General features: G+C 37.2%; 1 protein-coding gene across 1 annotated transcript in view; it reads right to left on the minus strand.

Annotated features, from left to right (window-relative positions):
- snd1 (staphylococcal nuclease and tudor domain containing 1) overlaps positions 1-16,015 on the minus strand; it is a 215,123-nt gene that overhangs the window by 127,976 nt on the left and 71,132 nt on the right. The window contains exon 16 of the mRNA XM_015376704.1: positions 3,218-3,327. Within this exon, the coding sequence (XP_015232190.1) occupies positions 3,218-3,327 (110 nt within the window). The remainder of the gene's footprint in view (positions 1-3,217; positions 3,328-16,015) is intronic.

Consider the following 16,015-nt stretch of genomic DNA (forward strand, 5'->3'; position numbering starts at 1 on the left):
ATGGTTCTAAAGAGTTAGCACCCCCCTATACAAATAACTTTTAAAAAACATTTTGAAATAGCTATAGACTGACTGGCATTATCCTTATAGAGATACGCTTAAGATGCTGCCATTTACTGAATAAACAAGCTTGAGTTAAATGAGCAGAAAACTAAAGCAAACCTACATAATATTCCTACCAGTTTCCATTAATTGATTTGATAGCAATAAAAAAGCTCTGAAGGACTGTCATGCTTGGAGAAATCATTTAAAACTTTAGCTTTAAGATTATTATTTTGAATCAATATTAAGTAATATGAATGAGACATTTAAATCTGGTCTAATTGGCATAAAAAAGATAAGGCTTCAAGTTAGGGCTCAAACATTTTGTAAACTTTTTATTTATGCTGACTGACATCTGTTGAAATGCCAAAATGCAAAACCACATGTACTCTGCCGAACACCTCTGCACTGGCTATAGGACATACTTGTCAATCAAATCCACTTTGGTGTCTGCATCCATTATTTCTAACTCAAGAATTTCTTCTAGCTTGTAAATTCCCTTTCAGTCGATTCACTCAGTGCAACATGAGTATGTGATATAACATCCCTGTGTATCCTGGCTAAAATAAAATGACGTGATGACAAGTTCTTTCAGCAAACACCGCAAGCTGACAAAACCACACTACATGAGGAAGTAGAAAACACAGCTGTTTACAACTTTATCAAAGCCTCGGAATGCTGTTCGAGAGTGACAATCCTTTCTTTCCTGGAGTTTTTCCACAATGTGTGGATAATGCTGATATTTATGGGCTAAATCAAGGTATGTCTCTAGATTTTTATTTTGGGAACCCTCGCCAGCAAGAGCTGCTGCGAGCTGGCCATGTTTTCTGTGCAGATCCATACGCTTAGTTACAAATTTTCCTAGGGAGACCAAATTTCCGCACGGGGTCCGTGCAGACAGGTGTTGAGGTCCAAAATAATGTAATTTGGCAGAGCAGACCGCACAGACACGTCAAGCATAAACCAAGCTTTAGCCAATACTTACTGCCGGTAAGCGTGCCTGCCTTTAAGTTCAAGTTTACCTATACATCTTTGTTGTTCAGGATGAGCACAAAGCAAAAAAAACAAAGCAGAAGTCTTCCATTCCCCCCTATCCTCAGGGATGTGGCCTCTCAAGTCACGACAAGGACCAGCACAAAGCCTGTCCCGTGTGTCTGGGGATCATTCATGCTCAGAGCGTGGGTGGAGCATGAAGGAGGTGCGTTCTGTCACCAGATTTGTCGCTCTATGCTCTACGGGTTAAGGTTATGACAAAGTGCTGGGAGTGGCTGCTGTCTCACGGCAAGACCCATTGGTCTCAGAGTCAGGAAACACAGTTTTGTCCGTCTGGTGAAGACAACCTTTCACTTGATGTGTAAGGCATCAACTGCAGACCAGATAGACTATATGGATGGATGGATCAGGATGTGAGGTTGTGTGATCAACTATTTGTGTGCTTAACCCAGCAAGGGGGAAGGCACTCACTGGATTGTGGAGGCCATATCTCTAGCTTACAGGAGCAAGAGTCTCCATATGCCGAGGAGTGAAGGCTCACTCCACCTGGGGTGCAGCAACCATCTGGGCGCTATTTAAAAGGGTGCTCAGAAGGTGAGATTTGTGCTGGTCTTCACCACATAAATTGTAGAGCTTTATTGTTTGGCTATGACCGCCTCTTCTGTGGCTCAGTCCGTTCTCTCTGTGGGCCTAAAGTGCTGCATTAGCCTGCTGTAGCTGAACCAGGTTTGATGGTTGCTCCGCGGGGTGTTTATATACGCCCAATACTCATGAATTGTACTGAGTGAATTGACTGAAAGGGAACAAAATGTTATGTATATAACCAACGTTCCCTGAAGGAGGGGAACACAGTCATGTCTGCCCCGATTCTCAGCTGGACTTGGTGAAAAGAGGCTATCAACCTAAGTAATTGCGGTAATGATGGACACATATAAAGTGCAGGTGGGGGCTGTCTCGTCGTCATCACATCATTTGCCTAGGATACATGAGTAGAGGTGGTTTCAGCCGGGATACTCAGGGGGGTGATATCCCACACTCATGTTGTACTTTGTTCCTCTCCTTCAATGAACAGTAGTTATATACATAACATTATGTTTATCCCACAGATATACATTTTAACATGGCTCCACCTGAGCCACTTGCTCAGACTTCCATTTTCATGACAATTAAACACCGGAGGACAGTGGAGTCAGCCACCCCACGCAGTAAAGCTCCTTTCTGCAGAGATAGGGATGAAGAAAGAATGAAAAAAAAGAAAAAGAAAAAACGTGTGTGGCCTGGATAAATTGTGCCAGGATTAAAGCTAGTTCCATCATAGCTTTAGTCCGTTCACTGCTTCGTATAAAAACCTATTAGCATGTCAATGAATAGGCACACACTGGGTGGAGTTTTCTAAAGTCCAGGAGCACTGATCCAGTATCAGGTGAGCTTTCTGCAGCAACTGAGATGGTGTAGGTGTGTGTTTGCGTGTGTGTGTGAACATGTGTGTGGTCCACAGGGAAGGGGAGGGTTTTTACTGATTGTGTAAACCTTTTTCTGAACTTTTATGAGATTTTACATCACTCAGGAGATAAGTACAGTGTATAAATGCTGTAATAAAGTTCAACTGGGAGTAAACAATTTAATCAGCTTATTAAAGTCAGTGGTCTCATCTTTATAAAAACTATCTGGACAAGATAAGATAAAAATGTAATTTGGTATATTAAAAAAATAAACATGTTTTTGCAGAGATGTATACAAGACGACATTTTTAAAAGACAAAGCCCCTGCTTATAACACAATGCGGAAAAAATAACATTTGCATAACATGAATCTAAGATCTGTGATCGCTGAAGCATTTTGATGAATCAAACAAATTCTACCATAATGTTTAATGGGTTTAAATTAAAAAAGAGGTAAAATCTGCTAAATACATTATCAAAACACAATTTTTTAGTAAGCAGACTGTTCCAGCATTTGCATGAATTGATATAATCCCTTTATTACCTTAGAAATGTACTTTAAGCTTAGAGCAATCTATTAATGAAAGCTACATCCAGCACAGACTGAAAGATTGGTTCCAATTAAAAACAGCAAGGAAAGAGCCAAAATATCCAAACATTAAAACCCCTCAAACTGGAAATGGGCCCCAAAACAACAGGAGAGGATAAATCCCCAGCAAGGCTTGCTGTGTGTTACTTACCTCTCTTTGTAATACCAGCTCCTTTGTGAACAGCATGGCTTCATCGCTGAAAGGTTCGGCCACCTGCACTCCACCAGGCGTATTCCGGGAACTACGCGGACATTCGATACCTAGCCAAACATGACGACAATGTTTCAGTCAAAGTTCTGTGAAAGTGCAACAAAATAATATGGCAGTGGTTTAACAGTCCATTTATGTTTTGGTTTAAGTCGTTTTTTTATTTTGCCTGGTGGAAATAAATGCCCTCACATCTAAAAAAAACGTTAAAAAAAAAACAAAAAAAAATAATAAAATTTTAAAAATCATGATTACGTGCTTTCAAGTCATGGCACATGAACCGATTTATGTTTATTCCAAATTTTACATGAATTCACTTAATCTTCTTTTATACTCATGAAGTGTATCAACATTTGGTTTATTTCCGTACAAATAAAACTCAGCTATTTCAGATTTATTGCCAAGTAGGTTTGCAGGAATTTGACTTGGTGTTCAGAAGCATCACTACTTTCAAATACAACCAGTTTCATTTCTGAAAGGTTTTTCAGGTAAAGTCACCTTTTATCTCATGTAAATTCACTTTCTAATTAAATATCTTAGCTAAATGTTGACATTCTGTCCAGAAAAAAAATGCAGCACAAACACCAGCAAGTAATTTAATATAAGGATGCCATGCCTAAGATGACAAAATCTTAAAGCATTAAAACACCAGTTTTACACAAAATATACACCAAAAGTCAAACTATATATGCAAAAGGAGAAAAAAAGCCAAGGATTAAGAACTTTTATTCATATGGTTTGAATAAATTAAATGTTTAACTTTTGGTCTATTTCATTCAGTGAAATCAGTTTGCTGAAATGTAGTTGATTTCATAGCAAATTTCATGCATGAGGAAGATTTCAATATTTTTCCCCAACTTAGTTTGAGCCCTTGGCACTGTCAATAGGAAAAGATTTTGTGAGCAAATATGCTAGGCTCCAGCACATCTAAGAAAATCTTAGACTTTATATATGAATAGAGCAGGCCAGGATTATCTTCATAACTGAAGAAATTCATGTGGTTTGATTGTCAGAGCAGCAGTGAAGGTCATAATTTAAGTGAATCATTTTATGAGCTTTATTACATCCCATTTATGTTCCTTTGGTTTTTAGCTTTAGGTAAAGTTAAAATAACTTGGAAATAATAAAAAACTCCTGCTGGTCTGAGATTACTGTTCCAGAAAATGACTCATCAGCTCTCTAAGAGAGCACAAAAAACATATCCATGGTGGGTTTGAATGAAGGAATAAATGAACAGAGAAAAATCACAAAGTTAGAGTGGTCAAATGAGAGACAAGTATCAGTTAGCAGATACTAATATATCTATACGTGTTGCTGATTCATTTGTGCAGTGGGTTCCAATCAAGGGGACAGACCCCGAGGGGCGGTGTAGTGTAATTTGGACGTGATAAAGATGGATTCATAACATTCCCCAATTTGAGTGTTTATTTATCCATCTATGGATAGCAATGTTGAATACTGTTACACAGTTGGGGGGAAAAAAAGGCAAACTTAAAAGTATTGCTCTTTAAAAGTTGAAGAAGGGGTGGGAGCAGGGGAGTTAAAAAGTCTTCTTCATGCCCTGTGGTTGTTTTGCCCAGGCAATGAACCAGGTGAGTCCAATATGAAGAGGAAAATAAATTATTCCACTTGGACACACCTGGTTCAGTGGCTGGGCAGAACACACACATGGCATGGAGATGACCTGTTTACCACATCTCCCACCTCTGGGTAGGAGTTTTAAATCAGATTTCAGTTTATTTTATTGCAATGTTTTGATCTACTGTATAAAAGGTTGGAGTCGGGTTAGTTCGAGGGGGAGCAAAAACTTTAATGGGAACAAAAGGGAACATTTGGGAACTACCGAATTATTGCATTCAGCAGCCATGCCTGGAGATCGAGTAGAATGCACGCATTGTGGCTCCCTACATCAGCTCTCTAATGTTAATCCATAGTTTGATTTTTAGTTTTTTTTTTTTTTTTTTTTTTTTTCGTGAGACTTGTGTAACCGTTTTTTAATGGTTTCATTTTCATAATATAAATGTTAGAGCTTGGCCTTTTTTCAGTATAGCCCTGTTTCTTTTACTGTGACTTAAGGGCTGGTTATACTCCGGCAGCAGTGGGTCGTAGTGAGCTTGATGTAGATATTTTTGATTTATGCCCAATATTGAAGCATGGTCTGCGCTATACACTGTGGGTCTAGATACGGCCGAGGTGGTGAGGAATTGGGGGCGAGTTTGTCCGACAAGGGAGGGACATGACGGCAAAAAATAGCGGGGATCCAGGTGGAATAAGGGTCCCAGCACACCTCACTCTTCTAGCTGGTCCAACTTCACGAGTTGTTTTCCGCAATTTCGGTCATAAAAACAAAACAAGCCGGCCTCCTATCTGCCGCACTGTCTGCGGTCACCTACAATTTGGGAGAGGTGCAGCGGCGTGTCTCCGGAGGGAGCTGGGACGTCCTTGTTCACTGCGACACCTACGCCGACAACCTAGTTTCGCAGTATAAATCAGCCTCAACTGTAAGTGCTCTCTTTTATACTCTGACAAGAGAATTGGCTTGGAGCTTATGTGCGTGGCTGTGTCTTTCCTGGACCTGTGGAGCTATTTAGCACCTTTTTTTATTTCTGCTTCATTCTGTTTGTTTTTATCTCCTTGAACCCCAGTTGGCCTTGGCAGATGACCGCTCACACAGAGCCTGGTTCTGCTGGAGGTTTCTTCCTGTTAAAAGGGAGATTTCCTCTCCACTGTCGCTACATGCATGCTTGGTGTGAGGGATTGCTGAAGAGCCAGCGACAAAATGCAAGCAAAATTATGTCAGTAGGCTTATCCAGGAGGAGCATGTCTTGCAAGTCAAAGACTGGATGCAATCAACTGGTTTTCCTTGACGTAAACTTTTAACCCATTTGGCTATATCGTCAGGGATGGTGTGTTCTGAACTGGCGCTATATAACTTAACCGAATTAAATCAACAAAATTAACAGCATAATACAAGCAGTTTCTCTATTCATCTTTGTCAGTCAAGGGGGTGCATAGTACACATCTCCACTAGTCTATTAGTAAAAGGCAGGGGAAACCTTAGATAGGTTGCAAGTTCTTTGTAGAGCAACAAAGAGTTACACAACAATGAACACATACTCTCTCCTAAGGGCAATTTAAAGTCCCCAATTAACCGAAATTAAAGGTCATGCTTCTGGACAGTAAGGAACCCAGGGTACGTGGAAAGAACACAGGGGAGAGCATGCAAACTCCATGCAGAAAGACCCTAAGGTGGGAATCAACCCAGGATCTTCTTGCTGCCAGACAACAATGCTAAAAACTGCGCCACTAATTTTAGCATTTAATCAGCAGACTGACATTCAACCTCTTTCTGCAGCCTTTCAAACTGTAATATTCAAGATTCAGACACATATACAGAAGCACATACTATATATTTACACACACCCACATACTCTTTTACACACACAACTAAACAATACATGTTTATCGGTTTTATTGTTTGTTCAAATCCACAAATAAAAATAATCTTAATTGCTTTAGTTAGGCACAACGAACCAACAAGCAGGTTGGAGCTGTTTATTCCAGAGTAATCTGATGATAGCTTCTGCTGTGAGTTAAAGCCTCCAGCATATTGCTAATAAAGCAACGACTTTCTCCTGAGGTCTTTCTTTCCCATTTGACTTGGGGTTTAATTTAATGAGCTTCTCTGCCATGACAGATATACTGCCTGAGGACAGACTCACAAATATACATGACAGAGAAGCAAAATCTGATTTGTTAGGGCATTCTGATGACTCACTGGTGCGCGTGGCTATCTCGCTGCAGGATCCAAGGATTCAAATTTCACAGCTAAGATCTTCTTAGCGTTAGGCTTCCTCAGAAAAACGATGTATTCTTTGAACTGTGTGGTCATTTTTATTTTATTGATAAGATAAGACAAGAAATGTCTTAGTTCTGTCTATTGGAGATTAATAAGCTTGTAGCTAAAGTAGATTCTTATAATGAAAATCTAGGACACCATGTACCAGGTGAGATCTTAGCTGCTTTATTTTCAGAAAAAGCATCTCGATGGGAGACATGAAAAAGATTGTATTTGTGTTCAAAAGGACTGTATCCCAAATAAAATGTGTTTCCCCACAGCGTTATAGCACAATCTGTTGATTTTTATGAAAGTCAAAACCTGATACACTCATTGCATCACCCAAAAACATAGAGCAAGTAAACCTAGAAAAGAAGCTCACGGCTCCTGGTATAATTAAATAACTGAATTTAAAAACCCACTGGCTTTTTTTTAATCTCATTTTGTACTTTCTGTTCCCTACATGGCCGTACCTGTCCCATTTAGGAGGACAAGAGCAAGATATATCAGCAAATTCACACTGGCAGGACAGGGAAAATGACCCTGGAAAGGCAAAATGAGGCCACATGACAAGTTGCACTGAAACGTTAAAAAAAATTAAATAAAGTACCTTCAGTCCAGTTTCTGACATCAAGTTTGCCACTAATACTTTTTTCACATAAGCTTAAATGTGGACCTTAAACTAATCTAGTGTCAGCTGTGAATACTATTCACTAAAAAAGTATTTTCACACTTCAGTTTTTCCATTATTTCTGAGTCAAATGCAACAATTTTTAATCTTAGAAAACAAAAAGCACAAGGATTTATCATTTATCAAGGATTAAAGCTATCTTAGCCCCATAGCCAAAACTGAAAAGGCAAAGGCTATAAAGTAAATAACCACTTGTGAGCAAATTCCCTTAAAATAAAGCTTTATATCAAAGATTTTTTTAACCATAAGACAATTTGAGGTCATGCCAGAGCACTTTTCCCCTTATTTTGGTTTAAGCATTTATTGGTATCAGCGCACTCATCCGGGTTAGGGTTATAATTTTGGGACAAATACAATTACATTTTCACAAAGAGCTAATTTGATTCAGTTAGCTGCCTTTAGATCAATTTATTTCTTACTGAATTTTTATTATACTTTTATCTTAAAGTAGCATCTTTTTTATTTAAATTTAGTGTGAAATCCTACAACAGATAAAACTATAAGACAATTAACTCTTCTTTTCTCATTCATATCTTTATAAATAAACTACTTTCAATAAAACTTTAAAGTTTTAAAAAAAACCTTCTCTTGTCCCACAGAGGAGGAGGAGATACTTATGGCCAAGATCATCTCAAAGTATTTATAGCCGTTTACCAGGGCAGGCCTTACACATGGGAGTTTGTGACTATAACGCTGTGTGCATATAAAAAAAACAAAGAAAGACAGATGTGGGGCGTAGGATAATGGAAACAACAAAGACGAGATAGGAAGGGCTTAAGGAAGGAAAAATACTGCAAGCTGTTTGCAAAAATTGGTGTATAAAGTAATTGCAGGGAGGGAGATATAAAGTTTCTGCTTGGGTTGGCAGCAGCTATGATAAGGGGTGGAATTGTGTTTTTCCTCGAGCATAATCCTCAGGAAAGACTACTCATGAATGTAATACTCTAAGAAGTCCATTTTTACTGTATAGCGTATGAAGTACATGGGTTTACAGGCCCACAGGAGCAACCATGGTCAACCAAGACAAAAGTCTAAGATGAGAAAACCTGCCCATGATGTTTTAATGTACCAAGGGGAAAAGTCCGGCAAAGGGGTTATTATAGGTTATAAACGGATGCAATGATCACAGTTGTCTTGTAAAATACAGACTGCAGGCTTCCTAATATGACCCGACTTCACTCCTGCAATTCCCACATCCACCCCACACACACTCACTCTCGCCTAGTCCCTCCTCTTTGCAGCATTTAAAGTAAACCTGGGAGCCACTTAGCACAGCCAATGTTAACCTCCACAGAGATACATAACTCAGACCTGACACCAAGATAAATATCTGGGTCATACTACAGGAAATCCATCTCGTCTGATCTCAGAGACAAACAAGATGTACACTGATCATTCTGACGTTACACTACAGAGAAAACAACACAGCTGCTCATGCTAGCCTGAAGAGGGTGCCCACATGTCAATCCACCACACATCACATCAATCACTGGGTTTTATGTGCAGCACATTGATCTTGGAATGAGCTTATGTCGGTTTAAAGTAACACAGTTTTAACGTTCATCTTGAAGGGGGGAAAAACTATTTATTAATCAAGATATTTACTATGAGGACTGTAAAATAAAAAACGTTTCATTAATCGTCTTGGTTTGGTTGTAGAGTGGTTACATCATAGAGATGGTCACGAGTGATTTTCTTCAAGTTCAAATCAAGTCACTGATGACTGACCAGGTCTATTAAACATGTCATCTAGTCTGCCTACAACCATACAGTGAAAGTAGTTGTGAATTAAAACCATGTAAAGTAATATCCTTTGGCTTAATTTAACACATTATTAATAAAGCTTAACTACTGGCCTCAGAGAGAAATGAGACCATTATGACAGAAAAAGTCAAGAAAAAAAAATAATAAGTACAGGGTTGAAACAATCGGATTCATCGTGATTAATCGATTATTGAAATAATCGTCAATAAATTTAGTAATCGATTAATTGTTAACTGGAGTATAGAGACTGTAAAACATGTCTTTAGCCGACAGAACTCACTTGGAGCAGTAATTATACCAAGATTGTACAAAAAAATAAAAATAACTAATCTGTCAATATGCTCTATCCAGAACTCCTAAAGTGGAGACATTATAGTTTCACCTGGTTTCATTTTGTAAAATAATCTTATTTAAGGAACGTTTTGCTATCCAATTATTAATCAATTAATTGAAAAGAAAATATTCTTCGAAGCCCTAAATAAGAATATTTCAATAGTAAATATATTTTTTTATCATATAGCCAACATGTATTGTAAAGAATTTTTTATGAAAATCACCACTGCATTGTCCACCTCTTAACTTTAAAATGTGGCAAATATAATATTTATATATTAATCATATTCAGAAACATTATATTTAGGGGTGAACAAAATTTAAATCTTTTGTTATTAATGCCATTTTAACATTAATGGATAAAGAAGTTAGAGGTAGAACTATGTATTTGATGCTATCAGTTTTGTCACAACTAACAGATCAACGCTAATTAGCTTCAACTGACAACAAATATCTGGACAAGTCAATTTGAGGGTTTCAAATTTTAGAAAAAGGGAACAACTGTCTAACATGGGTTGACAACATGCAGTATATAAAACAAAAGGGGGGAAAAAACGCATTTTGAATTAGTTCAATTACAATTAATTCAAACTGTTATGTCTGAGAGAGTCATGTTAATCATTATTAGAACTCCTAATTTGGGGGCATTTGCTGCTTCACTACCACGCATTGTTTAATATGAGCCATCTGAAGGAAGACAGCACCTTATTAATTTCTGCACAATAGAAACAAGTTCATTACATCACATATTTTGGTTTTGGTGTAATGATAATAGATTATCCATCATTACCAGAATTTCCGCATTGTGGGACAATAACGGGGTTTTCTATTCTATCCTATCATCATTTGTAATGGCAACAGATCTATTCAACGAGTAATGGTCAAAATATACAAGAGTATTTCCCTTTTTTACAGCCTAAACTTTACAAATATCTAATATCTAGACATTTTTCTTGTACTCTGACTTTTTTAGTTGATCCAACAAAATAGAAACTGGACTGAATCAGCTTCTTTCTCCTTTAACCGAGCCAGAAAATGAGCTTTACCTCATGCAAATTGCTCTAAAGGGAAGATGCTGCTACTGTGCACTTGTCTCATCATTGAAGCTCATCCAAATATACATCATGTTGCAAATTCCTATGCTAATGATGTGCATATTGATTAGCCTTTGACGTTTGTGCTCATAACCCGCCAGACGCTTACACTCTCGCTTTTGGCATGACTGCAGGTATAAATTGATACTTGCAGCATGGAGGCAGCTCAGTGTGAATGCCATCAGAGTCTTTTTTGTGTGTTATTAAGTTGCTAAGTCTTGATTTTTGACAGGCTGTCAACAGGATATAATTAGTGGTGTGAAAGGTAAACTACAAACTGGAGGAGGATAGTATAAGCATCTAAATGTGTGCGTGTGGATTCAAATCTTAAACTCGTCTTTCCTCCCTCCATCACCCATAACAGCATCATTCCATTTAAATTTCCATCTCATTAATCTTTGTTGTCCCCTGCAGTATCTAAGTGCGAGGTGACAATCCCCTATTTGAATACCCCCCCTTCACAGCTGCCTCAGTGGATACAGGCCAGGGAAAAGGGAAAAGGTCCAGACGTGGGGGAAGAATGTAGGTGGGCATAGTTCGGGAGTGTAAGTGAAGGGTATAGAGTGCAGATGGTGGGAGGAGACAAAGAGAATGATTTTAGGAAAAAATAAATCCAAGGATTTGGTCAGACTACCTCTGGCTTTTATCCTCTCAATCCATCCTTTTGGCTCAACATCATCCCTCTATGCCTCCCTAATACAAGGCCCCAATATCTCCAACAAGCCTTCTGCAAACAGTCCAATCTGCTTGGATAAAGCAATACATCAACACATTTTTCTCATCGTACTTGTACATTTGGGCTTTGCATTTGTTCTTCAAAAAAATTACACAACTAATAGACAACTTTTTGGTTTCTGTATGGATCTTATTCTACCTTTGCTTCAGCAGACAAATGCACCACAATCTATAAAGCATTCAGCATGAGCAGCAAACTCAATCTGTCATTTATTAAAGTTAAATATTAGTTTAATGCATATTTGCAGTGCTTCTTAGAGCTTTTTCCTCATCTTCAGAAACAACACAGAGTATTCCAGATCATTGATTTGTCTATACATTGAGGTTTACTGTAGCTCATTGTGGAGTTAATTTAACACCACAATTTAACTATTATTTTGCGCTTTAAAATCAGTTTTAAGATTTCAAGATTACCAAGGTACGTGTTTGGAAAATGTTGACAGGTTATGTTTTAGATTGTAATAAGCCCGAAAACCTCCACTGTAAACCTTTAAAAGAATATTTTTCTAGGAACAGATTCAAGCAGTAACTTCTTTTTTTTTTTTAAACACCCTTTAAGTGGTAAATAATTGCTACTTCATGAGGCAAGGAAAAGTTGACATACCTCTGATTGAGCACCTCTACAGACCTAGTATTTAACAACCAACACTGCAGATTTAACAACTGGCATTATGCCAATCCTTAAAAAGAGAGCTACCACCATCGTGTTTTTGTGCAAAGGGAGATTTTTATTGTTGGTTTAAAAAAACGGCTCATCCCAAACGGGCGTTACTGTCGTTTTCCACCAAGAATTATTTTTTTCTTGCTACTTCTCTATTTAAGTGAAAAATATCAGCTGTCCTGTCAAAAGATTCTCCCACCTGAGCTGTGGATCTTTCCTGTGCCTTCAGCGTTATCATGGGCATCTTGGCTGGTTCTCTGATTGGTACTCTCCTTGTCCAGCCTCTCAGTAATAGGGGGCAGCTATGTCATGGTAGGTCTTTTTTCAGTTTTATGGATAGATGATTTAGTACTCAGATGCAAGACACAGTTGCATATTAAAGTGGAGATAGTTATCTGTGTGCTCGAGTAATGAGGATTTCATTTCTCTGACAGATGAAAAACTAACTTTCAAAGTGCACTTCACCTGTGATGGCTGCTCATCTCTGTAAAAGAAACTGTAAACGCTTCGTAGGTCTTTAAACTTTTACAGCCTTCTCATTGCTTAGTCTCCTTTACTCACTGCAGGACTTTATGGACAAATACATCAAAGAATTTGATTTTTTGTTTGTTTTTTTTCTCTTTACTATAAGCGTGTTCAGTCTTATCCTCTCCAACCTTCCAGCATCTAAAACCTCTTTCATCAAAAATCCACCTGTTTTGAAACTCACCATGCTATACTACTAAACCTATTTCTATCCTGTATAGGTGCCCTCTTTCTTCTTAAGAAAATAAAACAAACAAAAATGAACACACAGGATGACTCTTTCAACCTTTATATAACTTACTTTTGGAAGTGACACTGCGCAGACCAACAAGTAAAAAGAAGAAAGCTAAGGTGCTATGGGAAGAGCGTAACGGGAACTACCCTTGAACTCCAGGTGCACACCTCCGGTCTTTTTGAAGTCATTGGCTTGCTGCTGTGCTTTGTTTCTATGACCTGATTTTATTTATTTATTTTTTTTCCTTTCCAACAGCAGAGTCCTTATCTGACAGGGAAAACTCTGGAAAGGTAAGAAGAGACCAAATCTCTGAGGGAGTCAATGAAGAAAAAGCTTCAACTTTAGAACTCAGACAATTACCATAGAATATAAACTAAAGGAGAGAAAATACCATCTATTAAGAAATAATTCAAATTTTAAAAGAAATTAAGTAAAGCCCTGGTTACACAACAATGTTACACTAACGTTAGAATTATTTTTTTAGCTTCCACAATTGATCATTTCCAGAGGTTCACGCTTTTAAACGATTATTTCTCAACGTACAGCATATTTTAATGTTCTTACGGATATGATAACAGTGATGTCATAGTGGTATTAGGAAAAAATTAACGTAATTTTAACACAGATTGATCCTTGCACTTTGGAAACACTTTTTTTTTTTTTTTAGAGAAAATGCACTTCAATGTACATTGACAGTAGAAAGGTAAACAGATTTTCAATTAAAAAAATAAATAAATAAAAAAGAACCCTGTGCAATGTCTTAGAACATTACATCCCCAACCAAATGTGGGATCATTTATTCTTCGGCGCTCCTATGAGCTGTTTGATTTTGAATGGCTTCCCACAACAATGGCGTATGGAAAAAAAAAATAATAATAAATTCAAACAGGCCAGAATGAATAAATAATTCAAACATAATAAAACAGATAAATAATGCAGTGCTTGTTTTAACTGCATGATCCTTTGATTATTTTGTGTGCAAAAATCACTATTTACCTAACACCCAGATGACTATCAGGAAGGCACAGCTTTTAAACATCATATATAAATATGCAGATGTTATTAAAAAAGAAATGAATAGGAGGATGAAGGAAACTCTTAAAACTAATTCCCAGCCAAGTTTAGACACACAGGGTGTTTTTAAAGGATGAATTGGAACTTGAAAAGATTAACTAGAAGATTAATTGGAAGAAGACAATAATTGAAGAGTCCTCCTTAAACAACATGATCAATACTATGCATTCAGAGTCTGAATACTATGCTTTTTTTTTTTTTTTAAACCTTGATTTAATTCCCAGTTTTAGCTGTGGAGCTACTGGCTTGTATTATTCCATCAATTTTATTCAATAAAATAGTGGAACTAGCAGAGAAATGACTTAAAAGATGTAGCCAACTTTATAATAATTTATATTTTTGCATTTAAAGAACTCAAGTTATTTCTCAAAATATATTTCCCATTAAAAGCTTATTAGTCCAAATGCTTGTAACCTTTAACCAAACTGTCGAAGTTGAGAGTAAATTAAATAAGATGTCCAGAAACAACTCAGGAATCAAAAAAGGCTAAAATTTACCAGTAACACCAGTGTCACTGTCACAGTGAAGATGAATTAAAAACAAATTTAAAGAGAATAAAAAAAAAGGTGTCTGATTCAGAATTCATAGCCATGTTTAATTCTGTTACACACTAAAATAATGACTTCAACTTGAAATACATTAAAGGTGGCAGTGTTCTAATTTAAAGGAGATTGTATGAAAACTTGATTTAGAGAGTTATATCAATATTTCCTAGAGAAAAGTCTGAGACTTGCACTGTAGTAGCATTAGGTCTCTTTTCTGCCAGTGGTATCGGTGCATTGCAATTATGCCATATATTTATGGATTTCTACAACAATATGTGCTTATTCTTCTCAAACCTGCTAAAGGTATATCTATCCTAATTCAATTTAGTTTTAAAAATATGAATATAATAATCAAAATGCTTATCCTTATATTTTTCACCTTGCTGATGCTGTTAAAAAGAGAGAAAAGGTTCAAATTAATTTTCTAACAATTAAATTATATGACATGTATGCCCAAGATCGAGTATAAACATGCGATTTGAACTGTGCTCTGTGCAAAAATAAAAATGCTGAATTGTTTTAACATGATTACAATGCAGAGCTATGGTAAGCCTACATTTAAAGTACTAATCCTGACTGCAACATAACCAATACAACACATTTTATTTCTTGTCAGAAATATGCAAAAGCTTAAAAGGGAAAAGGTCCAGAGGGTCGGGGGGGCCTTTCATAGACAGATAAATACAACACTGTTGGGGCAGCCGTTTTATCGCTTGTGTGACTTTGCACTCGGCCCCTGGTGCAGATGGGTGAATAAAACATGAAAAGATAACTTTGACATGAAAAAGAAAGTGGTCGGAGATAGAGTGAACTGGGAGATTAGACGCAGATAGATGGGTGTCTTCTGCCCTAGGGGGTTCATTTCATGTGTAGCGGTATGAGCTTGACATCAGTTACGTGAAGAAAATCAAGTGGAAAGCTAAAAACATCAAGTACAAAAACATGGAGGCCACAGCCCAGAAGATATATAGTTTAATCTCAAACTGACAAAAAGATGGAAAAGGGGATTTTGAATATAAAAAAAAAATGAATTAAGTGACAAATATCTTCTATCGATGGAACACAATAATAGCAACCTAAAATAACCCTTGGCATCAGTCATGATATAAACCAACTAATACTTGTTTGCATTAAATGCATCACAGCTCATCTCATTTCCTGGAGACAATGCTTTTCCAGTAGCCTTGATTTAATCCATCCAGAGGCCTTCAGCTCAACAAGCAAAAACAAAAAGGGAAAAAAAAAA

The sequence above is a fragment of the Cyprinodon variegatus genome, unplaced genomic scaffold (assembly GCF_000732505.1).
Source record: "Cyprinodon variegatus isolate N-32 unplaced genomic scaffold, C_variegatus-1.0 Scaffold139, whole genome shotgun sequence".
Classification (NCBI taxonomy): Eukaryota; Metazoa; Chordata; class Actinopteri; order Cyprinodontiformes; family Cyprinodontidae; genus Cyprinodon; species Cyprinodon variegatus.